Source organism: Ctenopharyngodon idella, chromosome 16, assembly GCF_019924925.1.
Source record: "Ctenopharyngodon idella isolate HZGC_01 chromosome 16, HZGC01, whole genome shotgun sequence".
In the NCBI taxonomy this organism is placed as follows: domain Eukaryota; kingdom Metazoa; phylum Chordata; class Actinopteri; order Cypriniformes; family Xenocyprididae; genus Ctenopharyngodon; species Ctenopharyngodon idella.
This window is the reverse complement of record NC_067235.1, coordinates 13,345,043-13,372,451: the sequence shown is the minus strand read 5'-3', so window position 1 is coordinate 13,372,451 and position 27,409 is coordinate 13,345,043. Positions and strand designations below refer to the sequence as shown.

Below are 27,409 nucleotides of genomic sequence, written 5' to 3'. Positions count from 1 at the left end.
TGGGCCACAGTAGTAATTTGTTTACATTTAGCAGTCCTAATTAAAAGTGTGTTCATTACTTTTGTCATTTTTTCCCCATTGTATTTTAACATCCAAATAAAATCCCATCTTGCCAAGAAATTAAAAAGATATTGAGAAAATTCTCATTTAATCCATTATTCCATTTTCATCAATTTATGATGTTAATAGAGTGATTCATGAAAGCATTTGAGATGTCTTGAATGTGACATGGATAAGATTTGAACTCATTTGCATTGTCAAAAGCAGCATTTATTTATTTGTGTGTTTACAACATAATTTGTAAGTATAGTCGTAATACATGTCAAATGTTATACTTTCTCCGTTTTTTTTTTTTTTAGCTAAACAGCTACCAAAGGCACTGACATACATTATTGTAGAGATAATGTTAAACAGTTTCCAGAGTTACTTGTAGTGATTTCTAAAACACAGATAAACTTCTTTTTCTTTTATAAGCCTTTGCTCTGTGCCTTACATGGAGGTGATCAGTAATAGCTGGTATTTTCAGAATTACTGGCTGAGTTGCATAAAGCCCGTAGTCCTCCAACATTCTCCCTCAAAGCATTTATGAGGCCTGGTACACCTTGACTATAGAGGAGCCGATTCTCTGCAATATTTACTACTGCCTTCATCACATCTTCCATGGTCTTTACCACAGGTTCCCAGAGGATGAAACATTGAGTTTGCCTCTCCAGTACAGTGACTCTTCCACCAAGAACACCCAGAAAGTTCATTGCTTTCCTGACCATTTCCTGAATTTCACCTGTGCCCTTTAGATGTGTTTGAACCCCTTTTATCTCCCACTCAATATTCTTCAGTGCCTCATTGGTCTGCTCAATTTCATTCTGTGTCCTGGAGATTGTTTCCTGGTAATAAGACACTTGTGTGGTGCAGTTCATCACTTGAATGTCAGAGTTTTGTTTCTCCCATTTAGCAGCTGTAATGGCATTTGAAGCCTCATTTAATTCCTGCAGTCCCTGACTTAGCATTATGGAACCTAAAGGGAAACAAGAAATCACATCTAACCAGAAATCTCTTTAAAGTGCCCCTATTATGGATTTTTGAAAATGACCTTTCATGCAGTGTGTAATATAGCTGTATGTGAATGTAAACAGTCTGCAAAGTTGTAAAGCTGAAAGTGCATCATAAATTAAGTGTATAGCGTCAGTTCTGGCAGACACGTCAGTCAAGTTCGCGTCAGCTGACATTCAGCTGATCCATACCATCCAATAAGAATACATTTCAGATTAGACCGCATCTTTCAAATACACCTTCCAGCATTCAGATGTTGCTTGATCGCCGCGTTGCACTCGCTATACCCACCTCCATCCCCTGCTCCTCCAATATATGACTGCACCCGTGGCTCAGTACCGCACCTCTACTCATGTAATCCAGGTATTATTATTGTTGTTATTAATTCCTCATGTCTGTTTATTTCACATGTATTTTTCTCTGAGAAGTATCTGTTCTATTATTTTGCTAAACTGTTCTGGTTATGGGGGAAATGTATGGCTGCGCTCCCTGCTCTGTCCAGGCATGGCTGCTTGAATGAGCGGGGAGTTTTGCCCAGAACAGTTCCATACCGCCAACCTTAAATTGCTATCACTATTGCATATTACTATCGTTGTTTTATTGCTAGCGTTCTTTGTTATCATTAATAATCTTTGACGATAGTGGTCTGACAGAAATAAAGTTATTGTCTCTCAAAAGAAAGAGTCGACTCTGAACCACTTAAATAAGTCGCTTGTAATTCGAATCCCATTTCCGCAAAGTTTACACGTCACAAGTTCATACATTTGCATAATGCCCACCTATGTTCTGCATGGACATTCCACGAAAACTTGAACCCCCCTCAAACGCTGTAGCTCGTTTGTGTGGATAACATGACAGCAAGATGCTGTGCTCTGCGCTGTGAAAGGAAATTCGGTTTATTTTCATATCCAAAGGATGAGGTTGTGAAGAATCAGTGGTTAAAGATGGGACAGTACCTGCTTTATTTGGACCTACTTGCTCCTCAGAATCACAAACTGTAAGTGTGATTAATTATTGTTGTATTTTATGCCGAGTGTTCAAAGTACATAGTTCTGTGTTTATGCTATATTGTGTATGTCTCCGGCTAACCAGCTAACTCACGTTATTACTGTCTTACTGAAATACTTATGCTAATCAGCTGTAGCTCACTATTAGCTAAAATTATGTCAATTAATCTTGTTACGAATGTCTTTCATTCTAACTACTTTGAGAAATGATAAAGGATGGAGCAAGATTTGTTTTACAAACTTTAATGTTACATCAGTCATTCATGTTAGTGCTCGGCTAACATATGCACTGTTATTAATACTGTTAATAATACAGTTCCCACATGTGCAACGCAATAAATTAGAAATATACACATCGATTTGTTGATGGACATACACTTGTTAATGCTGATGGTGAGGAATTACAATTGCAAAATCTCATGATGAACGTCAAACTGAGTAGCGTATCACTGAGAAATGTCCTGCTCAAGTCGTCCTTGCGATGGAGGTCTGGGTAGAATAACTAGTTCTTCCAATATTTCATTATCGGACTCGCACTCGGATGGTAAAATCAATGCCATCATTACTGTCTTTACAGTGTGTACAATTGCTGAGCTTTAGGAAGCTCCGGAGCTGTAAGCAGTAGACCAATCACAACAGACTGGACCATCTCGCCAATCAGTGCAGAGTAGGCTCACGGAAAAGAGGGATTTAGAGAGACTGATTCATCCGACGAGTCGCTTGAGAATCATTAAAAAATGTAGTGATGTGCAATGTATTATGAGAAAATGAAAGTGTTTTTTGACCTTTGATGAATGTAAACCTGTTGTAGGAGACATCCTAAACAGAATTATGAACCTTTCAAATAGCATAATAGTGGCACTTTAATACACATCAGTCACAATTTTTAAATGCATACCATCACAAATTGTTAGATGTACTATTCAGGAGGATGATAAAAGTGAATTTCTCACCTGCAATCCATCCAATAACTGGTATTGCAAGCAGTACCCCCCCTGCAATTGCAACACCTTCACCTGTGTTCCTCCTCTCTTGTGCTCTTCTTAGGGCATATTTTGCTGATTCTAGGTTTTTTCCAGCCTGTTCCAAAGCTGCTTTGGAATACTTTAATAATTCCTCAGCAGAATTCTTCTCTGTGTGTAATTTATCCATGGCCATGCGCTTTTCTTTCTTCTGATGCTCAATATTGCACTTCTCTCTAATAAGTTGCTCCATCCGTTCATCCAAATATCGCAGCTTTTCTTTAATCACTGTCTCTGTCTTTTTCATGCACTGTTCAGCATGCTCAATATGTTCCCTGATTTGTCTGTAATTGGAGCACATGTCAGTGGTGGGATCTACATGTGCGTCCATGAGGGACTTGCAGATGTTACAGACAGAGACAATTCCCTCATTTAGAGTCCCAGAAACTGACTTCATAGACTGCAAATCCTTAACACTGCAAGTATAAGATTTTACAACACATTTTAATGTTGTTATTGAGTACTTGTCATCATTGTGCAATTAACATATAGTATATATATATATATATATATATATATATATATATATATATATTTTATAGTATATATAGATTTTAATAGGCAAATATCTATGAAGGGATCATTATTACAGTGATTATTATGTTTCTAGCATGTTTTCTGTTTGGCAACGATTCTTTTAACCCTAAAAGATGCAGTGTGTAGCTTTTCATTTCTTAAACAACAATGTTGGAATATGTATCATGGCCATATTCCAGGATGACAATGCCAATATTCACCAGGGTTAAAACGAAAAAATGGTTCAGAATTGGCAGAGTGCTCACCACTTGCATTGTCAATACAAGATCTTGACCAAAAATTGATGCAACTCCTGATGGAAATAACATCACAACATTTATTTCCATCAAGAGGTTAGCGATTTTTGGTCAAGATCTTGTATTGACAATGCAAGAGGTGAGCACTCTGTAAAGTCTCCTCCAGCACATCCCAAAGACTTTCAATGAATTTAAGGTCTGGACTCAGAGGTGTCAATTCATGTGTGAAAATGATTCTTCATGCTCCCTCCCAGCCATTTTTTTTTTTTCACAGTTTTAACCCTGATGAATACTGGCATTGTCATCCTGGAATATGACCATGATACATATTCCAACAAGGTTGTTTAAGAAATGAAAAGCTACACACTCCATCTTTAAGGGTTAAAAGAACCGTTGCCAAACATATAACATGCTAGAAACATAATAATCACTGTAATAATGATCCATTCATAGATTCTTAAGTATTTGCTATTAAAATCCAAACAGCGACTTTTTTTTTGGCTGGGCAGTGTATATTTTAAATAATATGTACAGGTTTAAAAAACTTACTCATGACTGTGGAATTTGTCCATTTTTTCTGTTACACACAAACACAAAGGGGTATAGATGTTTTGTCAGTGAGATCACAAATCATGCTATAGTAACAATTTCAAAATGATTTGACACAGTAATTAAAGTAATACAGTTTTTTACAATCACGTTTGCACTAATATCAGAACAATATGAAAAAGAAAAAAAAAAAAACCTCACAAAGGATGATCAAAATGCATATTTTTCAAAACTCTCACACTTTTCCCAATTGGTTTTGATATAATACACATAAACTTATGTTCATTTGTTCATTTAATTAAAATCGCCTGTTTTGTGAAAATAGGTGATTTTTGTATTTTTATTTTTCTCAGGAAAGTGCATTGTACATTGACCATGTTAATACTGAATAAACATATCCTAACAAAACAAAACAAACAAAAAACACCTGTTCAAAATGACACAACTTAAAGGATTAGTTCACTTTCAAATAAAATTTTCCTGATAATTTACTCACCCCCATGTCATCCAAGATGTTCATGTCTTTCTTTCTTCAGCCGAAAAGAAATTAAAGTTTTTGATGAAAACATTCCAGGATTTTTCTCCTTATAGTGGACTTCAATGGCCTCCAAACAGTTGAAGGTCAAATGTCCTACACCTTCCCTATTCAACTTACGGAATGAACGCGGCGCCAGTTCCATTTTTTCCGTAAGTAGAATGGGGAAGGTGTAGGACATACAGCGTAAGCTTTTTGAAGAATACGAAAGTGCGGTTTTGGCAGAAGCACTTGGATGGCGATCATTTGTTTATATAAAGCATATACATTTACATTTATTTCGAAAATGACTGATTGTTTTGCTAGATAAGACCCTTATTCGTTGTCTGGTATCGTTTAAAGCCCTTTGAAGCTGCACTGAAACTGTAATTTTGACCTTCAACTGTTTGGAGTCCACTATAAGGAGAATAATCCTGGAATGTTTTCATCAAACTTAATTTCTTTTCGACTGAAGAAAGAAAGACATTAACATCTTGGATGACATGGGGGGTGAGTAAAATATCAGGAAAATTTTATTTGAAAGTAAACTAATCCTTTAAAGTGCCTCTATAATGGATTTTTGAAAATTACCTTTCATGTAGTGTGTAACATAGCTCTAAGTGAATGAAAACATCCTGCAAAGTTTTAAATCTGAAAGTGCACCATATATAAAGTTATTGTCGACTCTGAGTCAATTAAACAAGTCGTTTGTAAAACGAATCCCAATCCATCACAACGAAACATTAGCATATTGCCCGCCCATTTATTGCGCGCGCAGACGCCTGGGAAAATTCATTTTTTCAACAATACCACAGCAGTACAATCTTTTGTTGTGTTCCCGTCATTTTATTGACGACTGCTTCTCAAACCTCGGGGAGTTTAACGCAGGATTCACAAAACGTTTGGTCTTAAAATATGGATCAATGCCCAGTTTATTTGGACCAGCTTGCTCTGAATCTCAACCTGTAAGTATGATTAATAATTGATGTTTAAATTTTCTAGCGAACGATCAAAATTCGTAGTTTTGTATGTTATGTTGTGTAATGTACACACCAGTCTGTATGTCTCTTGCTAACTTTTTTCCCTCTGCGTTTTTATTATTACAATAGAGTGGAGCTCTATCTGTATTGTAATAGGATGTTAAGATGCTAGTCCACGCTAACCAGTTGAAGTATTCTCTCTGTTAACAGTAAACACCCATTGTAATGTCAAACAATGATATAGACATTTTTCTTTGTTAATAGTTTTGACGAAAAAGTCTGTACACATCTGGCCCTAAATGTTTATCTTATGTTAGAGGTTTTCAGCTTCGCTTGGCATTCTGATACAGTTCCCACAGGTGCACCTGCATAAAGTATAACAGTGACGCTGCTATCACGTCTTATAAATAACTAAGGTGACACTTACCATATAGAAACGTCATACTCCAGTTGTGAACGCGAATCAGTTTCTGGTTGATCGACTACTTCAGACATTTCATCGTTGGACTCGGGCTCGAATTGATACAGTAAAATCAATGCTATCGTTTCTCTCCATACATTGTCTACAATGTCTTGAGAATTGATAGCTGTCAATTAGTTATGGCAATGCGCGCGCGGTGCATGCAGTAGATCAATCACAAAGGATTGGGCCATCTGACCAATCAGAGCAGTGTTGGCTCACGGAAAGGAGGGGTTTAGAGAGACTGATGCTTTGAACTGCTTCTAATGAATCGTTTACAAAACATTGAAAACTCAGGTGAAATTAAATGTATATTATGAGAAAACGAAAGTGTTTTTTGACCTTGTATGCATGTAAACCTGTTGTAGTAGACTCCTGAAACAATATTAGGAACCTAAAGGCATAATAGGGGCACTTTAACATCAAAATATTACCATTCCAAAAATACATATTCTCTAAATTTTAAGCGCAACTGCAGGGACGGCCCCTCGGTACTGCCAATACAATTGACTATTGTCAATGCTTGATTATTCGCACACTATATGCTATATACTGTTAACAAGTTAATCACTTTTATTGCTTTTGGTTAAAAAAAATAAATAAATAAATAAATAAATCGGCAACGTGCAAAAGTACAGAACAATCAACTACAAATAAGACAACTTAAGATAAACAGTATCTTCTTATATAAAAAAATAAATGTAATTGTACAAAACGGCCAATATTAAATTAAATACCTATATAATGACATAAAATGAACAGATCAAATGGACCTGTAACAAGATAACAATAAATGTATTAACATTAAAGGGATAGTTCACCCAAAAATGAAAATTCTGTCATTATTTACTCTCTCATTTTGTTCCAAACCTGTGTTAATTCTTTCTTGTGCTGAACACAAAATAAGATATTTTGAAGAATGTGGGTAAACAAACAGTTGCTAGTCCACAGTGACTTCCATAGTAGGCCTATATGTTTTTTTATGAAGTCAGTGGGTACCAGCAACTGTTTGATACAGACCCCATCCGATTTTCTCTCAACTGTGTACTTTCACTTTAGACATAACCAACTGTGTTTATGTAAACCTTGTGTGTATTTGACAGTTTTAGCGCAATCATACACGAAAGATAAAGTCCAGTAATCAGGTGCTGTTTGATAGACTTTTAGTGCGTGCTCGCTTCGGTCAGAAAAAAGCTTGTCAGAAAGGCACGCAAATGAAATGTTTAACCAGCAAGGCTAATGAACTTTTGTGCGAATAAGTGCAGTGTTCCATGACTGCTGCGTGAACATGTGATGTCAACTCGACATACATTGACAGTCAATGTATGTCGAATTGTACAGTATTGGGACGGAGGCGCCAGAACTGCAACTGATAGAATGTGTGCTGTAGCACGATGCTACGATATTTCTTCTAAAAGCAGATTGTGGAGAAATGAAATGCTACCTAGGCTATGTTAATAAACTAGCCAGCTAACATTAGCTTGCAACATATAGCCTAGATTAGTTTACATTAATTTTCCTAACATACCTTTATCTTGCTTATTTTTTTCTCTTTGTTGTTGTTGTTGTTTTTTTTTTTTAATATTGCATTTTTGTATAATTACCATTGTCCATTCACATAATATATCACAAATAAATAAAAATCAAGCTGTCAGTTCGTGTGCTCCTGGGGGCCCCCTGGTGGCCACGGGGGCCCTAAGCAGTCGCTTAGTTCAGTACAGTAGTTTTATACAGTTAACCAAATGAGAATTTATTTTCATATGGCATAACAGTTACAGCTTCAAATCTGTTAAGAGTCAATTTTAAATTCGAAAGTAAATTATAATATCTATTTGTTTATGTTATATCATATGCTGCGTTCACGCCACCTCGTATTTACCGGCATCTTGAGATGACAACACGTGATGTTGTATTCGGAGCTGTTCACGTCCTTTGACTGGGAATTATGCGTTTCTACGGCACCACTATCAACACCTAAATGAATCTGCAGCGGTCAGGTGGTACATGTGGGAGCTTTCAGAAATCTCCCAACTTACAAGCTGTAATTACGAGCTCTATGAGGACGTAAACGCTTTTTATGAGCCAGAATCTCGTAGATACAGTAATTACAATATAGCATGAACGCACCATTAATCTGCATGACACCGTTGTTGACTTTTTTTGACGTTTGCAGGGCGTTCCAAATGAGTGATTATTGTCACTTCAACTGATATACCGTGCTCAGGGAGTAGGGAGGAGTAAACACTGCGTAGGGACCCTGTCGAATGGAACGCAATTAGCGTGTCTAGGAACATCATCCTGATTGGTTCCTGCAGGCTGATTGATGCTATGTCCTGATTGGTGCACAGTACTTTAAAAAGCATGTCATCACTTCCTCTAGACAGAGATCTTTTGTTTTGAGCAGAGTGTTTGGTTGGATAGTGCAGAATCTGTGTGTGTTAAGAGAGTTTGAATGTGTTAAGAGTATTAGAAACTGTGAGTATTGTTTGATTGTTTGTTTGTTTGAATTGAAATTGTTTGTACTTGAGGAACTTTGTGATATTTGACCCATTTGCCTGTTTTGACGCTGAGTTTGGATTGCCTTTTCAATTTTGTTTGCCTGGTTGTATATATTGTAAATACTGATTATTTGGGTAGGGAGTCTAAAGTAGGGAGTCTGATGCCATTTTTGTTTTTTTGTAAACTGTTTGATCTTTGTTTTTGGTTAGGGAGTTAGGTTTGTATATTGTATTTTTCTTTTCTTTTCTTTTGGGTTAGGGTTTAGGAAAGAGGTTTAAAACAAATAAGTTTTGTTTGTTATTTTGGCCCAGTCGGCTCCTGAATCATAAGCGTCTGCATCTGCGCTATTTCTCTGTTTGCTCGTTTGACAAGCTTTCGCTCACATCTGTGTAGGCGCCTCCCACAAGCACAGCATGCACGGCGGATTAAGGTGGTCAGGGACCCCTAGGGACCTCTTTGTGTGAGGCACCCCCTTAATCATTATGCTTTACTGGAAAAATGTATTTAGTGCCATAGTCCACACACAAAAAGTAAGGTGAACTGGCATACACACATACACATTGAGACCGCCAATACTACAGTGTTTCCTTTACATTCCTTCAAGTGGTGAACCACCACAGTAAGAAAATTACCACCACATCACATAGGTAAAATGAGAAATTTAAAATCAGAATATATCATAATAATGAGCCTTTAATTGCCTATAATACATAGTCTAATCAGCGCTCAAGCGCACACATAAAGCTTGCCTCAGCACACCGACAAACATCATGATTATGATGATTATGAGCGTGTTGTGAAAAAACAGTAAGGAGACTGTCTAAACATTTTAATAATTTATTGATAATGTTTTCTGTTTTCGGCTGCAGAGATTAAGTCGACGATGCTGACTCGTTATCTCCGCAGTGGACGCGCCTGTTTCATATGGATTACACAATCTGAGAATATTTACTTTCCATTTGAATTGGTTCGTTTAAAAGTAGACAATCAAGCTTTCTATAGATATATTTCTTGTGTCTGTGAGGGAAGTATAGGCTACGCTGAGTTTCGGTTCATGTTCGTTACATGCTCAAGTTCACTGACCGAGACGACTGAAAGCCATCCTGATTGTTTTCATTATTTTACAAAAGCACAACGTTTTGCTGTTATTGTGAGTTTACAGAAATAAAAGTGGACCCTTTACTGTTTGCATTATTCTTATCTATATGACCAAAATGACGGAGTATTTTAAGTTCAATGCAAGTGATCGCACCGGCGCCTCCATGTCATGCAGTAAGCACGCTCTTCATAAAAGCATTGATGTGCCTAATAATAGCGCACATTTATCTAGGACTAGGTTTATGACAAGCATTAGAGCGACTTGTAAAGTTGCTACTACTTGCATGTTTCAAGTGATAAGCCATATTTGAGGTCGATGAATTATAGGCGAATGTTTGGATTTTCTGCCGTCAATGATCTCTCCCTCACGGACTGCGTGACATCGCCACTTCCTGTCTTGATGTATCCAGTCAATTTAGGCCCCGTCCACACAGAGACGCGTTTCTGTGTATACGCACAAATTTTATATCGGATAGGCGTTTTGTCCGCACGGATCCGGCATTTTCGTAAGGTGAAACCGCTATTTTTTGAAACCCGGGTCCCAGAGTGGATAAATCTGACACGCCGCCTTTGCGTTTTCGTGTGTACAGCCAATCCGTATATTTTGTGAAACGATCATGTCACCACCCCACGTGTCGACCCTAGTCAGACACCGCTAACGGCACAAAACAGCATCAACAACAATAATAGCGTACTACATGCTTGTGTTCGTGCTGCAGAAGCTACTGAGCCAAAATAAAGCGTTATTTCTAAGCTTTACTAAAGTTTGTATACAGCGCGCAAGGTTTATGCGCATGCTCCAAGTCTTATTCTTTGTTTTTAGTGTATCTCTATTGCAGAATTTCAGCGCCACATACTGATCTGGCATGTATACTACATCGTTTTGAGTCATTTCAGTGGTTTTGTGTGTACGCAGATATTTCTTGGGACGAGGAAAAAAAAAAAAGATCGGATAGGGTAAGCACTGGCTTTGTGTGGCCAAGCCTTAGGAATTTTTTTTTCAGTATATCTTGGTCACGTTGTTCTTTTAACCTTTGTATTTTACGTTTTTGTGCTCCACTATCATACTTTCTTTTGGACATTTTGCCGCTATGCCGTTTAGCAATCGCACTGACGTAAATGAAAATGATTGACATGATTTGACCAGCAGCTGATTGGACAGATGTGACCCAAATGTCACATCTATCCAATCACCTGCTTATTATTATTTTTTAATGTTTCTTATGGGCCAATGAGGGCCTTTTTGTTCGCACTGAAGTAAATTTAAAATAATAATAATAAAAAAAATAGTCTGGCCAATCCCGGGCCCCTGCGCACGTGGGGCCCCTAGGCTGCAGCCTAGGCAAGCCTGTGCGTTAATCCGTGCCTGGTTCGAGTGAGGCGACGGCGACCTATATGCCGCTGTTTACGTCGTGTAAATAGATGGTTGCTGAACGGGAGTCCTACATAATGAGAAACAACTTGTTTCTAAGCCTGTAATAAACGTTCTTATCAAACACTAAACACCGAAGTACACGAAAAGTGTGTGACGAATCTTTAGAGATAAATTGTAAATATGGAAAACAATATGTAAACGATGTTTGAGTGGATCTTGCATTAAAATATTAATATGAGCAAACTTGGTCATATAATTTTAAGATAGTGTGATGATAAAAACATTAAACACTCACAAAATTCATCAAAAGATCCAGGCTGCTATTGTTTACAAATCCAACACACTTTTAACATTTTACAGAAATGACAAAGTTTTTCTAAATATATAAAAATTGGCCATCTCAATAACAGTCGTGAAAGATTAAAGTAATATCACAAGTGCCATTATTTCTACCATCTATACTATTCAGCAGCTTTTCTTAAACTATACACGTGTTATGATAGCTTAAATATAAGACATGAAGCCTAATAAATGGCTCAGGGTAATTTCAATCCTGTGTTCATCATGCTTGTAGAGGTACCTACCTGTTAAATAGTTTAGAAAGATTGTAATGTTTTGGAATACAAGGCACACAGTCTGTTAATAAAACACAATCCCAATTAAATATTGTTGAACTGTCATTTTTATGTCTAATATTACTGGGGTGGTCTATTTAAATATAGCACAATTCAAATAAATGTTACATGATATATAGTACAACTGTTTTTCTATCAGTGAGTGCTATGTGTATAGTTGTACACTATTATTTTAAAAAGTGTGAAATAAAATATATATTATAAAATACGCCCCTGTTCACATTTAACATATTTTGTTGTTTGATTAACATTAATGACAAACAAATATTTAATTAAGCTTCTGTCCCTTTAAGACCGATTCATGGATGAAATATACTGACACATATCCGGTTTTCACCCACCTGTTTACGTCCACTTAAGGCATAACCGACTGTATTTTCATGAGATAGTCCACACGATGGACATTTTGGCAACTATGTGTGCATTTGACCATTCAGGCACAATGAGAACTGATCGCGCGCGCGAGCGCTTCTGGTGTGTCATTTTTCCATTTTACGGTTTCAACACCGTTTTTCCATTTTACAGCTGCACTGTAATTTCACAGTAAAATACTGGCAGCTGTGGTTCCAGCCACTTACCGTAATTTTACGGTTTCAACACAATTTTTTCCATTTTACAGCTTTACTGCAATTTTACAGTACAGTACTGGCAGCTGTGGTTCCAGCCATTTACCGTAATTCTACCATTTTAATACTGTTTTACATTGCAGCAATGGTTACAGCTATAATTCTGTAATATAGAAAAATTAAAACAATACATAATTAACACATCTCTAGTATATCTAGTATATAATGCAAACAGACATGTCAAACTATTTTTCACTAGATGGAGAGAAAATAAATAAAGAAGAAATAGATTATGGTGCATCAGTTGCTATTTATTAAAACAGGCAAAAAATAGGCATTGACAAATTGGCTGAAACTGACCCAAATTGATTATCAACATAAATACAAACAATAAGTTAAAGTGTTCATTCACCCCAAAATTAAAATTCTGTCATTAAGAATTTAAAACCATTATTCCTGGTCTGGTATCGTTTAAAGCCCTTTGAAGCTGCACTGAAACTGTAATTTTGACCTTCAACCGTTTGGAGGCTATTGAAGTCCACTATAAGAAGAATAATCCTGGAATGTTTTCATCAAAAACCTTAATTTCTTTTCGACTGAAGAAAGAAGGACATGTACATCTTGGATGACATGGGGGTGAGTAAATTATCAGGAAAAATGTATTTGAAAGTGAACTAATCCTTTAACCTTTAGAAAAGATTACATTACACCAACTTTGGATAGATCTGGAAAGAGGTCTGATGAAACTGGTCAACACGCCCAGGTCTGAGAAGAAAAGATATTAAGAAAATGTTAGTGACTATATATATTGCACATGGAAAAAGATAGTTATTATTAACACTGCACACACTTTTAAATTGAACAGAAAATGAACTGTTTAGTTGTATGTTTTTTAACATAATTAGAAACTTGTAAACTACATAAAAAAAAGGGTGTATGTTTATTACAGTAGAAAAAAAGACAAAATATCATCTTAACAAAAGCAGGGGTGTGTAAAAGATTGTGTGATTGCGTGTTTTCCAGGTAGCCACAGAAGAGTGAATAATTATGTGATTGATTGAGTGTGTGTCTGTAAGCTATAGGTGTATTCTGTATGCTACTGGAAACATGCATGTGAATTTGCATGTGCCTCATAAATGCATAGATAGCACTGCATGTATTACATGTGTGCATAAAGTTTGCAAAAGTACATAACTCTGATCTTACTAAATCAGAAATACATGTAAATCAATTTAAGGGCTCCTATAAAAGAAAATCAAACCACTTTTGCAATATTACCTCTTTATAATACAGCTGTTTCAAGCAGGTCCAAGTAGTTCCAGGCATCTTGAGGATTTGACCGCATTACAGCTCCATATCACTTCGCCAAACAATTTCAGTTATCTCAAAGGTCCTTAGAGCCTAAAAACCGCAAAAGAACCAAACCCTACAAAGAAATTGATCAAGTAAATAAATATAACAAACAAGAGGATAAAAATGAAAAACTTTTTCCATGTTTTATTGTCTATGGAACGCATACTCTCATTCTCCCGCTCTTTATCACATACAAACGCACACACATATAGTGCAGACGCACAAACATACACTGAAAGTTTATCAATAAAATAATTTCTCAATTAAAAAACACTGTGACATTTCTCAGTTGTGATGTAATAACGTAAGTTCTTAAATTACGATTTGAATTAGCAACGGAGGACTGGAATGAGATGTGTAATACATAATTACACACAATATCGTTTTAAGTACAAAACCTGAAAAAATGTCTTGAAATACAACATCTGAACAATATCTTGAGGTGTGGTACCGAGGAGGAATAACTGACGACGGGCCGCTTCGAGTCTGCATTACAATCTCGGATAGGCCTATGCATTGTTTTTCTAATAATTCAACGGCCCGTCGTCAGTTTTCCTAAACCTAAAGTTAAAATCGGAGTTTGGAGAACACTGACTAGTGAAATGCCTCACCGTTGATAACTGCCTGTCTGTCTGTCTGTCTTTCTGTAACACGCGATTCGCGCCAAGAACAGCCAAAAATATCTAACGAGCCACGAAAAATGCGATTTTACAAGTTGAGTGCAACATAATAAAATAACAACAAAGAAATAATCTTACCTTGAACAGTTTCCTTCTTTAGCACACGCAGACGAGGAGATTCCGTTGGTTGACCGCGGCGCTTTCTGCATGAGGGCTCGTTGAAGATGCTCCGCCCCCATGTGCTGCTTTTTACAGTACAAGACCGTTTTTCTCAGGAACAAACCTTTTTACTGTTAAATGCTGTAAATTTAATGCAAGTAATTAATTTACCGACCATTAGCTGTAAATTTACAGGATTTAAACTTGGAAACTGTTGGTGCTTGCATTTTTTTTACAGTGGGGACAAAACATTTTTTCTTAATAAGTCGGGACACTAAAAATAGACCTGAAATACGGGACTTGTCCCGGAAAAAACGGGACGTCTGGTCACCCTATCTAGGACCGAATTTGGACTGCCCGGTACATGAATCATTGGTGCTTGCATTCCGATGATTGCAGGCAGTTTGCGGCTATATTTAACTTCATAACCTAATCATCCTATCTGCTGCTATCATATTCTGTAGGTTAGATAAATAATTGCTGCTGAAACCTGATGCAGTGACAACACTTTAATTTTGAGTAACGAGTCCACCCAATATATGTTTTATATTTTAATAAATCATAATTGCAGCGGAAAGTCAGCGGACGAGCGAGGACTGCGGAGCATATGACATGCAAGAAAAAAAAAATCGTGCGCACGATTTACTAATTTGTTCCCTCGATTTATAAATCATGCGAACGAAATAGTAAATCGTGCGCACGATTTATTTATTTTTTTCTTGCATGTCATATGCGGGGCTCCGTAGTCCTCGCTCGTCCGCTGACTTTCCGCTGCAATTATGATTTATTAAAATATAAAACATATATTGAGGGTGGACTCGTTACTCAAAATTAAAGTGTTGTCACTGCATCAGGTTTCAGCAGCAATTATTTATCTAAGCGCCAGTCTGTGAGGCAGACTCGCACGAGAGAACGCTCTGTCGCTTTCGGCCACTTAAAACAGTCGGGACATCGTGAAAGACGCCTGTGGAGTATTTTGGAAGTAGGGGTCCATTTTATTTTGAGATGACATAAGGACTCTTTCAGTGTGTGTTTCTTCAGTATAGGCTACTGAAAATACAGGTAAGATTATTTCAGAATTATAATGAAGTGCATTTTGTATATGGTTAACATGTAACATTTGGCACTGCATATTGTTATACATTGTTAATTTTATATTTACAGGCCTTTTTACTTAATGCAGTATTCCTAAAATTCCTAACATTTAGCCTATATAAAATAACAATAGTTAGGTTTATATAATTTAGCTTAATTATAGAATTAGCCCCCCTTTAATTTGGGGTTTAGTCAAACTACTGTAGAAATTTGGGGGAACAGATATAGTTATAGTTTTATTTTTCATTTTTCAATGTGATGTACTTTTTTCCAGTCTATTGGAAATAAGTCTATTTCAGAATTATTAAGTAGCCTACATTTTGTAAGCTATATTAAGTCGCTTTTTGTAACAGGTGATTTTTCAGAAATATAGAGGATTAAAACAGAATATGCATAACCACCATCTGTATCATATTTTATCAAATGATCCTTACCCTATCCAAAAGTCAAAGTTGTTTCATCAAGTCACAAGATCTGTTAAGATGCGCCGACACATACAGCGTCTTGCTTGTTGTCAGGGTCTCTTTTCTGTGAAATCGGTTGAGGGCGTTCCTAGTGCTGTCCCTACAATGTTATTGGTAGATGTCTGGCTATATTTGTATAGCCAGAAATGTGATCACAGATGATCACAGGGCTTCTTGAACTATGTTAACAATCTACAAGATGTACTTAATTATAGACTTAATACAGCAATCATCTTATTTTCAATATACTGAAAATAGACTACACTGAAAAAATGTTAATCTTCCACAGTGGCGGATCTCAGCATAAGTAGGACAGACAGCCACCTGTGGCAACCCACCACCTGGACACTTCTTGTTAGGCGATGAAGGATATCCGTGCATCAACAATCCCATCAGCTTCATAAGACCTTACAGAGAACCAGTCCATGATTAGTGCAATACCATTCCAGGGGCATCGTGCATAATTGAAATATCTTTTCACAGCAGTGGAAAGTGATCTTTCTTCAAGCTACCTCTGGAGCAATTCGTTTTCCCAAAAGTGGTAGTTGCAGAATGATGCAAATATCTGGCTTGGAGCCGGAAATGTGGATGAGCTGATGGAGCCCACCAGACAAACACGACATGTGGCAGAAACTGGAGCTTGCAGCTTTGATTTCCTAAGGGAGGAGATCTACATTTACACAATATTCAATTGTATATTATTTTAATGTATATTGCATGAATGATTTTTTTGTCAACACATGAACTTTTATTAAATGTTGTTACTGTACATAATCAATGTGAATGTTAATTCATATAACCATGAACTTTCCCTTTATTTATAACCTAATGTAACCGAAATTATTTACATTTCGAACAAGATTATAAACACCTATATACATTTCTACATTAATGAATAAACAAGCAAACAAATAAATAGGAAAACCTGAATAAATATTATTCAATCCATGAATAGTATTTAAAGGTAGAGATAGGAAGCTATAGGAATTGCCTTAGAGATAGGAATTTATCATTTTTCTAAAAAGACTCGGAGGGCTAAAAACCTCTCAATAAAATCATCATCATCTTCTTCTTCAAATCCATGCCTTGTTTCATAACAGAGAGTCATATTCTGATTTGAAACCCCATAGAGATATTTATTTATGACAAACAATTTGAAAATTAGCCCGATTTAAATGATAATTACAAATGAAAATTAAAAATTTAATGAAATTTAAAATATATTTCCATAAGAGTGCTAAATGTGATCATTCAGTCTTAGGAGGATAGGATGAGAGCTGGTGAGACAGTGGGAGAAATGATGGATAGGTGTTCATTTAGAACCAGTGATGATGCCACTGCTAGCGGTGGTGTTGTGGAAGCCTGTTGTCCAATTGCCTCATCCATGGCATTATACCATAGAGATGCATATGTAAATTCCACATTCAACCGCTCCAGACACGTTGATGTGTCTGCTATCTTGGAATGGTGATGACACTGTTCATCACTCACACTAACATTTTCTTTGAAAATGTCACAGTATTGAGCAGCTGATGGCTGTATATGCATTATCTGTCTATAGAATTATCACATTAATGATAAACTAAATACTGTGAAAATCATCTGCTGATGTCTATTGCAGATATAGATATTCATACATGTGAATAACTAGGTTGCAGATGCAGTCAACTTGCTTTCAAGTGTCATATGGTGGACAGCTTAAGTATAGCAGCCCATAGAAACAGACCCTAATAAGGCATATATTTCCCTTTATACCTTTCTGACGCAGTTGGTGGGTACTTCTCACGCATCTATTTTTAGTCGCAAATGAGAGTGAAATGCTTGCACTGTTGAGTCCTGCACGCCATCCGCTCCACAAAATGCCACTACATCAGATTACACTACAGCAGCTATTTATATATTTATTCACTGACCCACATGATAATAGCATATTATGATATTATAATTTTCTCAGATTTGCTGAAGGATATATGGTAACAGTTTTTTACAGTCCTGTTTTGCATGAACATACTATGTACTTATTGTAATAATAACCAGTGTTGGGGTAACGCATTACAAGTAACTTGAGTTACGTAATCAGATTACTTTTTCAAGTAACTAGTAAAGTAACAATACATTTTCAATTTACAACAAAACATCTAAGTTACTTTTTCAAATAAGTAACACAAGCTACTTTTTTACATTTATTGACTGACAGCTCTCCTGTTCCCATGTTGAGAGAAATAGGGAGTGAGGAGCAGAGGTGTTGTGTGCGCTGTGTGAACATGATGTTTATTGTGGTTCTAGTGTAATGTGAACATGCATTTACTCATCTCACTTGCACGAAAACATTCAGTATTCCTCAAAGTGAATAAACACAGTGAAATGCAAACTCAGAATTTTACGCAAACCTGTAATAATTAACTATATTAAATTACACAAATATACTTTATGTATTTAATCTCACTTGTCCAATGTCTTTGCTGCTGATCTTCAATGATCTAATTCAACCAGACTAATAAGCAAAAATTACTTTAGATTAGATTTAGAAATAAGAGTGTTGAACTTCCTTCTCCTGTATCCTATTCTTCTTTAATCAGCATAGCTGAAAGGTTTGTTTGAGCTGCGCCCTCTACCGTACAGGCGTAAATATGCTTTTCCTTCTCCTTCACTTTTGGAGTGAAAGGGCCTTTACTACGGAGCCCTGCACATGACATGCAAGGAAAAAAATTAAATTGTGCGCACAATTTACTAATTCGTTCCCTCGATTTACTAAAATGTGCGCACGATTTACTATTTCATTCCCTCGATTTACTAAAACGTGCGCCTCGGTTTATAAATCATGCGCATGATTTACAAATTGAGGGAACGAAATAGCCTACTATTTTTTCCTGCATGTCATGTCCGGGACTCCGTACTTTACATTTGCCAAAAATAGAACTTTTTTTGTTATTTAAAAAACAAACAAGCAAGCCCAGCCCAGGTGAGAAAAAGTTACGCAAAAGTAATGTAACACATTACTTTTCATAAAAAGTAACTAATGCTGGGTACACACTAAAAGATTTTTGAAAACTTATAAGATTTTCAAAGTGTGAGAGACCACAAACTAGAGGACAAAAAATCCTAGATTTAACCGTTTTGCTCCTATAGTGTGTGGTGTGCCGTGATGTGACAAAGACAGCACACCACACACAAACAGATTTTCAATCAGAATCTCGACTTTGAACACGGGAAATCTCGCAAAATCTCTTGAGACTTCAGAATAAACATGACAGATATAGGCAGGAAGAAATTGCGTTGATAGTGTTTGGAATGATTTTGGTATGTTTTACAGGACACTTTGTATAAACACTTGTGCTGCTGCCACAAATCGACAAGCTGATCCTCCATCTCTGCTGTCCAAATCCATTTAACTTTGTGCTGCGTCATGACTGCGTTTGTTATGCTTCTGTCTTCTGTCAGCTTTTGTCCTTCGGGGTTCCCCCCACACATCAGGATTTCTGATCGTAAATATTCAATGTTGAATATTTACGATTCGCGACTGGGGTACCTCAGACTTTCTTCCAAGTAGATTCAGTCACTCTTAACACACCTCACACCACAGGAAAATCTGATAAAATAATCTGTAGAACCATCAAGATTATCGGGACATAACCTAGGATTGTCAGGAGGGAGAAATCGGCCCAAAATCAGCCCGATTATCTTGTAGTGTGTACCCAGCATAAGTAACACAATTAGTTACTTTTTTAGGGAGTAACGCAATATTGTAATGCATTACTTTTAAAAGTAACTTTCCCCAACACTGGTAATGACACTAATGACATTAACTGGGTAATAACTAGGTACCAACCCTGAACCTACCCCTAAACCTCAGCTTAACCCATGTAGTTACCTTACACTACACTACCTTACAGTACTTTTGTGGGTAAATACATTGAAAGTGCAGGCGCTGTAAAAAAAAAAACAAAAAAAAACTTGGATATATTTTGGTAAATTTCTAGGACATGGTAAGTGTCTGTGATGTAGAAAAAAAATGGCCCAACTTGAACATGCACTCTGGTGCAAGGTGATGTTTATTTGTGAGACTTTGGTAATCCACAGGTGCACTGCCACCAGCAAAAGAATCAAAAATAACAAAATAATAATACAAAATATACAGATATCTATTTATAAATATATACACATATCCACCATATACACTCCTACAATAGGGTTTTGACTCATTCATAGCATGACAGTTACACGCTTACTTGTCCGGCCTACCGAGAGACAAATTACTTTTTATGATGGTCACATGACCTCACACGGTCCCCTTCTGGGTGACTCACGAGACCGGAACAGCACGGCTTTTAACATAAAAGACCATACATATATAAACATAGATGCCTCATTAGAGGCTGTTTCTATAGGCCACTATACGTAAGCCGTCCACCATATTGAAACGGTCAAAACACCAGTCCTTGAACACTCGATTGACTGTGTGTCTGCAACCGTAGCTAGATGCATGTATGAATATCTATATCTGCAATAGACTTCAGCAGATGATTTTGCTAAACTAACACAATAAAACAAAATGAAGGAGTCAGCTATCACAACATTAAAAAGTTACCATAGTATAAAAACCTGTAATACTGTTGATACGTATAAAAACACAAACCAACACATTCTCACCTGTGAAAGGTTATCCTATTTTTTCGGGAATTTAAATCTTGGCAGTTCCACAACAAGAAGCTATGTTGTGTCATCATTGATTCTTACTGTGAGTGATGACACGCTGACCGTTCCAAGATAGGCATGCCGACGTGTCACTCCTAAAAAAATTGTTTCAAGGGAACTCGCGCTGTGTCAAAGCGCTGTGGGAACGCCTCTGCATGATTGCGCCGTGAAGCACATGTGAAATCAGTCCAATGGCGTGACGGAACATCATAGGTGGGTGACGTCATGACCAGGAAACTATAAAGCACGCCTGAACCAAACAGGGTCAGCTTCTGTGTCTTCAGCAAGCTCTCTGCTGCTGCTGCTCGGTCCAGTGCATCACAGGGGTTGGAAGCACGCTCTGCGGTTTCTTCCGCCCCTGTTGATGCACCGGTACAACAATTATCCAGCTCTCAGGAGTTGGATGTTGTTAGTATCTTTCCTGGTGATGTTGAGGATTCGCCACCTCACACTCAGGCTTATGAGGAGTTATTAGCGGTTGTGACTCGCGCCGTAGCCAGGTTGAACATTGACTGTTTATGAGATGAACGTTTCCTACCATCCTGATCACAACCTCCTCACCGGGGCTTGCCTTTCTTCCCCATTCTCCATACTGAGATATCGAGATCATGGAGAAAGCCAGTTTCATATCGTGTGTTCAGTTCCCAAACTTTGAATTATTCAAACATCATGGGTCTGAAGCACTGTGGTTATGGGGCGATGCCTTGGGTAGAAGAGACGCTTGCAAGCTATCTCTCTATGGAATTACCTTTGTGCCAATAAAAATGAACGTAACTTTTAAAAAAAAAAACTAATAAAAATATAAATTGAAACTGAATAAAATGTCTTTGAAACTTAAAAAAATAAATCGCAGGCAAAATGTTTGACTTTGTTTTTAATACACTGCATGTTTTGCTAACTGTTTCTCCTCTTTCTTTCACTGATCTACTTAAAAATGCGTTTCCAGAGTTTTCACTTATGCTTCTGAAGTTTTCGTTTACGATCCCAGAGTTTTAATTTGTCTTTCTGGCACAAATCTCTCGTGGGGACGGGGCTAGCAGCGGTGTGTTCTCATTGGCTACTGAGTTTTTGATTGACAGCTTCTTGACCTGGAAGTGAAGACGTCAGTGTTGTGTTTACAATTACTTGTAAGCGGCTTCTTATTTCATTTTAGTGATATAAAGATAGGAGTTTTGTTTTTGAATTTTATCTGTATTTATCTGCGGCTTCTACTTTGTCGACATAAGCTTTTAGGAGCGTGAGAGATCAAACGTGCGAGAAAATGAATGTCTTGAGGTTTAATTGTGCATTAAAGTATATAATACTGAAAATATTGCATAATGTCCAAAGTTTTCAGAGAATATTTGTTTATTCCTGATGATTCTTCTCTATTGTTGGGTCTGACTAGGTTGTGCTGTTTAAAGAGAATACTAGTATTATATACATGTATATATTCAGCCGTCAAGAAAGTCTCACTCCAACCAGGTAATCAAGGTTGGCAACTATGGCCATCACTCTACCCATTGTTAGCATATGCACATACACCATCCCAATTAATGATCACTTAATTCTGAAGAATTCAAACAATATGAAAATTACAATTGTGGCTTGCTGTCAGAGGGTATAGACCTCAAAGGGCATTACATATTCCACACAAAGAATGACCTTGTTGCCATTTTTTATCATTCTGATCATTTTATTTAGTTATTTTATTTAGTTAACATTATCATCTAACATTTAAAATTGGAAATACTTTTTTAACAATCAACAGTTTCAATTGTGACTTTTATAAAAACCAGTTGAATAAATGTAAATGAAAATATGAATCAATTCAAACAATTTGACATTCTTTATTGTCAGCATATACACAAGTATCAAGTATCAAGGTGAAAGTCTTGGATGCAATTATGTTGTGACAGGAAAGACCAGAAAACACAAAACACTAACTGCATAGTATTCATGTAATGCACAATATTCTCATGATATACATTACTATAAAAATGCACACGAGTACATATATTGAATACATGTGTAAAATTAATATATTTTAAATGAATCAATGATGCTTTGAACAGTTCCTGTTACAGTACAAAGTAACAAAACAGTGACTGGGTGGGTACATTATGTTGTAATGGAGTGCAATATCAGTCTTTACAGGGATAGTCCACCCAAAAACATTTTAAATTCTCTCATCATTTGCTCACCTTCATGCCATCCCAGATGTCTATGAATTTCTTTCTTAACATAAACACAAACCAAGATTTTTAAGAAAATAATCCATGTCTGTGAGTCTATATAATACAAGTGGATTGTAACCCATGCACATATGACAGTTGGTCGGAAGCGATTGTTAATAGTTAAAACAGTTTAAATTATTAGTATTTTTCCTATCTATTGTTTCACTTCAGAAGACATTGATTTATCCACTGGGGTCGCATGGATTACCGTCACGGTCGGTGTGTGGTTTTTAAAGTGTCTTTGGCCTCTTTAGGACTTAATACGTATTTATCTGAGAATAGAAAGTAATATGCATCTGGGACGGCATGAGGGTGAGTAAAATATGTGAGAATTTTTATTTTGGGGTGAACTATCCCCTTAACATTCATATTCTGTTAGTATACTAATCCAAGATCAGCATAGACTAATAAGAATAAAGTGCAACCTCTTGTGTATTTGTGAACTGTGTTTGTTTTAATCTAGAACTCCAAAGAAATTAAAATATTTGCATAATATCAGGTGTCTGAAGATCAAGATCCCAGTCAGTCAAAGTGATGTGTCTGAACAAAATAAGATTCTTGTCTGATCTAAAATATCTCTCCACCTGAAAAGCAAAAGCAAGTACTTATATTGATTTTTTTACACTTAAAAAATAATGACTTACCGCGAGTATCCAGTATCATGATGGTAATGATTATATCATTTGTCTGTGCTATTCCTAAGAAGTCATCTCAACATAGTGTAGCAGCAGATAAAATAATAATATATAAACTGCTATGTTTATATCACTAAAATGAAATAGGAAGCTGCTTACAGACGATCGCATCCACAAATGTCAACCATGATGTCAACGCAACACTGACGTCTTCACTTCCAGGTCAAGACGCTGTGAATCAATAACTCAGTAGCCAATGAGAACAGACCACTGCTAGCCCTGCCCCCATGAGAGATTTGTGCCAGAATAGCGAACGAAAACTCTGGGATTGTAAATGAAAACTTCAGAAGCGTGAATGAAAACTCTGGAAACGCATTTCTAAGTACAGATCAGCAAAAGAAAAATGAGAAAACAGTTATCAAAATATGCAGTGTATTAAAAACGAAGTTAAACATTTTGACTGTGATTAATTTTTTTTAAGTTTCAAAGACATTTTTAGTTTCAACTTATATTTTAATTAGTTTCTTGAAAAGTTACGTTCAATATATTTTGGCACAAATCTAATCCGATAAAGTATTAGGCTTATCATTATTGCTGATCACTGTTGTTGTGCTATGATATAATATTTACCATTATATAATCAGAGGAGTATAGAATAGTTTATGAAAGTGTCACTCCACAATACGGTAACAAAATATATAAATATGTATAGTATTTTTATGTTACATTAATACCCATTGTGCGAGCTGTCTCTTTAATTCCGCATGGTTTATATACATGTTGCTGCTGATTCGGCTGAAATTTTTGACACACCCACCAAACAAGAGAAAACGTATCTCAAACCCCATTGCACACCGTTTCCAGGAAACATGTCATTCAACCCGGAAACCGTAGCAAAATGTTGCGCACTGGTTTAAGCTTGAACGTGCCCCAGAACTGACAAACCACATGACTAAATCAACCAATGACAACAATACACATAAGACTAGGGAAGCACATGACAAGATCACATGAGGAGCAGGGAATCACATGACATCAGAGAGCACATGGCAAACATAACAAACAAAGCAATGAAACAAAGCATGAACTTGAAAAATAAACCATGAAACATGAACATAAATCATAACACCAAAACAAGACTTGACACAAATGTATTGCTCATGGTTAGTTCATGTTAGTTAATATATAACTAATGTTTAACTAATGAACCTTATTGTTACCATCACATCTCTTTCTTTCTTTCTTTCTTTCTTTTACAGTTTTTCTCAATCGATTTGACACATTTCTTCAAACTCGGATCACTGTTCTCAAAACAGTTAACTCAGTGATCTGAACTCTGAACACTTTGTAATTGTCCTAAACAGATTGTAAGTTTTCATTCATTTCACACAAATTGCAAATCATGTCAACCATTTTCTCAAAACACTACACAAAAAAATTCTCAGATGTTTTCGTAATAGTTCATACATCCTACCAAAACTTTAATATATCAGAAAAAAAAAAAAACAATCACAGCTATTTTTTTTTTTTTTTTGGCTTTGCACAAATCACTACCATTTGCCCAAACTGATATTTGCTTGAATACTGTAATAATACACAGAACACAGCAAATGCAGTTTTCCCAAATGTTTACGCATTTATCACAATTGCATTATGTAATACGGAAAATATAAAAAGGAAAGTATACATACCAAGAAAATATGCAAGAGAAGGGTAAAATAAAGAGATGTAAGCGTAAAGGTGGTGGTGTGGGTAGAGGAAGGGGTGTAATGAGAAGGAAAGGAAGAGTGGAACATATAGTAGGAGATCATATATGAGGAGAGAGGAGGAAGTAAGAAAGGAGAATAGGAGAAGAGCAGAGTATAGTGGAGGACACTGGTGTAGTGGAAAGAGCAAGAAGAGAAATTGTAAGAAGATATGGACATAGTGAAAGTAGCAAGCAGGGTGGAAGGGGTGGGAGGCGAGGATTTCTAACAAAATCAGAATTACTCTAATTCAGCGGTTCTTAATCCTGGACCTGGGGAGCCCTATCTGAGGGTATTGGGGGGATTCTGGATTTATATATATATATATATATATATTATATATATATATATATATATATATATATATATATATACTATATATATATATATTAGGGCTGTCACAATATCAGATTTTTCACACCACTGTTATTGTGGCCAAAAGAATTCACGATATCGATATATCATGATATCTATAGAAACCTTGAAAAAAAACTAATGTTACTAGTCAAATTCATCTTTACTATATTTTGCCTTTTTCATTCTTTTTTTTTTTAAGCTATTGAATCACACCATTGCATACAACAACTACACTTAAGGGTAATCAGATACTGATAAACAACTGATAAACAAAGAACTGATAAACATAAGGCACAATTATATTTACTTTTTGCAATCTCAGTCTTTAGCAAATTTTTATGAAGGAAGGCAAGCATTTAGTTTATCTGATTTCAAGCTGGAGTAAAAAACACTGCCTGAATGTGTCCCGAAGAACTGAAAAGATTTCTGATGCACATTTTAAAGACCATGCTGTGTGATTTTATTTAGAGGCAGAAATTATATTATTTTATAGTATTCTATACAGTTATAAAGGCCATGTAGATTAGCATAGCATTATAAATATTCATTATCCTTACGAAAAGGGACGTGCTCTAGTTCACGTGCAAGTGATCGCGCCGGCGCCTCCATTATATTGTCTGCTTTATTTGCTTCTTATTTATTAAATCCAGGCAATTGGTTGATGAAACATTGATTAAAATTAAGATACAATTTATACAAAACGAAAATCACTTTAACTTACGGCTTTCTACAAAACACAACTTAATGAAGAGGTCAAAATCATGTCTGACCCACTCCATGTCTCCTGATATACTGCACATCTTATGATGTAGCTATCCTATATTACTCTGTTCACTTTTCATAATCAACATACAGGTGCTGGTCATATAATTAGAATATCATCAAAAAGTTCATTTTTTTATTATAAATTATTTTTAAAAATGAAACTTTCATATATTCTAGATTCCCTACATGTAAAGTAAAACATTTCAAAAGTTTTTTTTTTTTTACATTTTGATGATTAGAGCGTACAGCTCATGAAAGTCCAAAATCCAGTATCTCAAAATATTAGAATATTTCCTAAGATCAATCAAAAAATGGATTTGCAAAACAAAAAAGTTCAAGTTCTTTAAAGTATGTTCTTTTGTGCACTCAATACTTGATCGGCAGGACATATTACAGCAAATGACTTGCTCCTAGCACAAATTACAGCATCAGTGAAGTGTGGCATGGAAGTGATCAGCCTGTGGCACTGCTGAGGCACTATTGAGCCTTCAGATCATCTGTATATTGTTGGATCGACTGTTTCTCATCTATCTCTTGAAAATATCCCATAGATTCAGGTCAGGCATATTGACTGGCCAATAAAGCACAGTAATATCATGGTCAGCAAACCACTTAGAAGTGGTTTTTGCACTGTGGGCAGGTGCTAAAGTCCTGCTGGAAAAGGAAATCAGCATCTCCATAAAGCTTGTCAGCAGATGGAAGCATAAAGTGCTCCAAAATCTCCTGGAAGATGGCTGCATTGACTTTGCACTTGATAAAACACAATAGACCAACACC

The 27,409-nt window shown here is 36.3% G+C and overlaps 1 protein-coding gene across 2 annotated transcripts; it reads right to left on the bottom strand.

Moving 5' to 3' along the window:
* Positions 1–269: 269 nt before the first annotated feature.
* Positions 270–16,487, bottom strand: LOC127497865 (uncharacterized). 2 transcript variants are annotated; one of them, XM_051866628.1, is made up of 4 exons: positions 16,190–16,487; positions 4,402–4,429; positions 3,011–3,495; positions 270–1,015 (listed from the first exon to the last, which is right to left on the bottom strand). In XM_051866628.1, exons 2-4 carry the CDS (start codon positions 4,422–4,424, stop codon positions 504–506), a joined length of 1,020 nt encoding a protein of 339 aa, XP_051722588.1. In that variant the 5' UTR covers positions 4,425–4,429; positions 16,190–16,487; the 3' UTR covers positions 270–503. The 2 variants fall into 2 exon arrangements, 1 of the variants encoding a protein (XP_051722588.1); XR_007925678.1 differs by lacking the exons at positions 270–1,015; positions 3,011–3,495; positions 4,402–4,429 and adding exons at positions 12,819–13,293; positions 13,807–13,954; positions 14,640–14,801.
* Positions 16,488–27,409: the final 10,922 nt, after the last annotated feature.

Excerpts from the sequence above, each read along its gene's own strand:
- LOC127497865 (XM_051866628.1), bottom strand. The coding sequence starts at position 4,424 with ATGGACAAATTCCACAGTCATGA. Across the intron at positions 3,496-4,401 it reads GACAAATTCCACAGTCATGA|TGTTAAGGATTTGCAGTCTA; the intron begins GTAAGTTTTTTA and ends TTATACTTGCAG. Across the intron at positions 1,016-3,010 it reads AGTTATTGGATGGATTGCAG|GTTCCATAATGCTAAGTCAG; the intron begins GTGAGAAATTCA and ends GTTTCCCTTTAG.